The sequence below is a fragment of the Lactuca serriola genome, chromosome 5, assembly GCF_051521515.1.
Source record: "Lactuca serriola cultivar US96UC23 chromosome 5, Lser_US96UC23_V15, whole genome shotgun sequence".
In the NCBI taxonomy this organism is placed as follows: Eukaryota; Viridiplantae; Streptophyta; class Magnoliopsida; order Asterales; family Asteraceae; genus Lactuca; species Lactuca serriola.
The window spans coordinates 153,240,230-153,241,740 of NC_136412.1; the positions used below are offsets into that span (position 1 = coordinate 153,240,230).

The 1,511-nt window shown below is 36.6% G+C and overlaps 1 protein-coding gene across 1 annotated transcript; it reads left to right on the top strand.

Moving 5' to 3' along the window:
- Positions 1-388: 388 nt before the first annotated feature.
- On the top strand, positions 389-1,216 carry LOC145049890 (uncharacterized). The gene has a single exon (XM_078998232.1). The coding sequence runs from the start codon at positions 389-391 to the stop codon at positions 1,214-1,216; it is 828 nt and encodes a 275-aa protein (XP_078854358.1).
- Positions 1,217-1,511: the final 295 nt, after the last annotated feature.

Consider the following 1,511-nt stretch of genomic DNA (forward strand, 5'->3'; position numbering starts at 1 on the left):
AAGGTACATATAAAGATATCGTGAAGCGGCTAATGAACGAATCATACATGATTACTTTGCCAAAAACGCTACGTTTCAAGGATATTATTTTCGTCGATGGTTCTGTATGCATAAAACATTGTTTTTACGTATCGTCAACGATGTCACAGCAGCATGTCCATATTTTCAACAACGTTCAGATGCTAGAGGTATAGTTGATTTTACTCATTTACAAAAAAAAAAAAAAAAAAAAAAAAAAAAAAAAAAAAGTAATGTTGCACTTCGTCAATTAGCGTATGCCACTTCCCCCGATGCATTAGATGAGAATCTTAGGATGTCCGGGCGTCCTGCACGACAAAGCCTTCACAAATTTTGTAAGTATTTCATGAGATTATATGGTCCACGATATATGCGCAAACCTACTTGTTGTGACGTCCAACAGTTGTATACTCATCATTCAAATGTGCAAACCTTCCGTGGAATGTTAGGAATCCTAGATTTCCTCCACTGGGAATGGGGCAGTTGTTCGATTGCCTATAAAGGCCAATACACCCAAGGCGATCATAGTTATCCAACCATCATATTTGAAGTGGTGGCCTCACAGGATTTGTGGATATGGCATGGCTTCTTTGGTTCTACCGGTTCCCTCAATGACATTGATGTTCTTAACATGTCTTCGTTACTTGACGACATGTATAACGGGACTGCACCAAATTCTTCCTTTCAAGTGTCTAGAACGTCGTATATGAATGGGTATTATCTTGTGGACGGGATCTATCCGGAGCGTGCTTGTTTTGTGAAGTCACTATCTGGTCCAAATGATCGCAAAATGTTGAAGTTTAAGAGAGCTCAAGAGAATGCGGGAAAGGATGTTGAACGAGTGTTTTGTGCTCTAAAAAAATGTTGGCATATTCTCAAATATCTCGCACCTTATTTGGATGAGAAGAAAATGAGTGAGGTGAAATATATTTGTATCATATTGCATAATATGATTCTCAGAAACGAAGGAAATGCAATATGTAAGTATAAAGAAAACGAGATCATCCCACCGACACAAGCTTTTGAGGTTGGGAGCGAAGAGTACTTGGCGAGGAGGGCAATAATCCATGATGTTGACACGCATCATGTTCTTCATAGGGACTTGACGAAACATATTTTGACCGTCAACCACATTGATCTTAACGTGGAACCGGTCGATGATTTAGACGGTCAATTTTCCGATGAATATGTCATTTAGGTCTATCAAGGTTTTGTAATTTTAATTTTCATGTTTTTAAGTTCTATTTTTGTGTTTGTTGTAATTTTCGTTGAAGTTTAATAAAATTTTAGTTTTAAATTAATTTGGTTAAACTGATTATTTTTAATATAAATTAATTTAAAAAAATAGCATGGCAAATGTGACAACTCATGTCATGTAAATAGCAAGTTTTTGATGCAGTGTAATAAAGCTGATATTGTATTGACGTGGACTGTGGTAAACTTAGCATCATTCTCTCCGGCCTCTTTAGTGGAAATTCTCCTCCATAATAAAA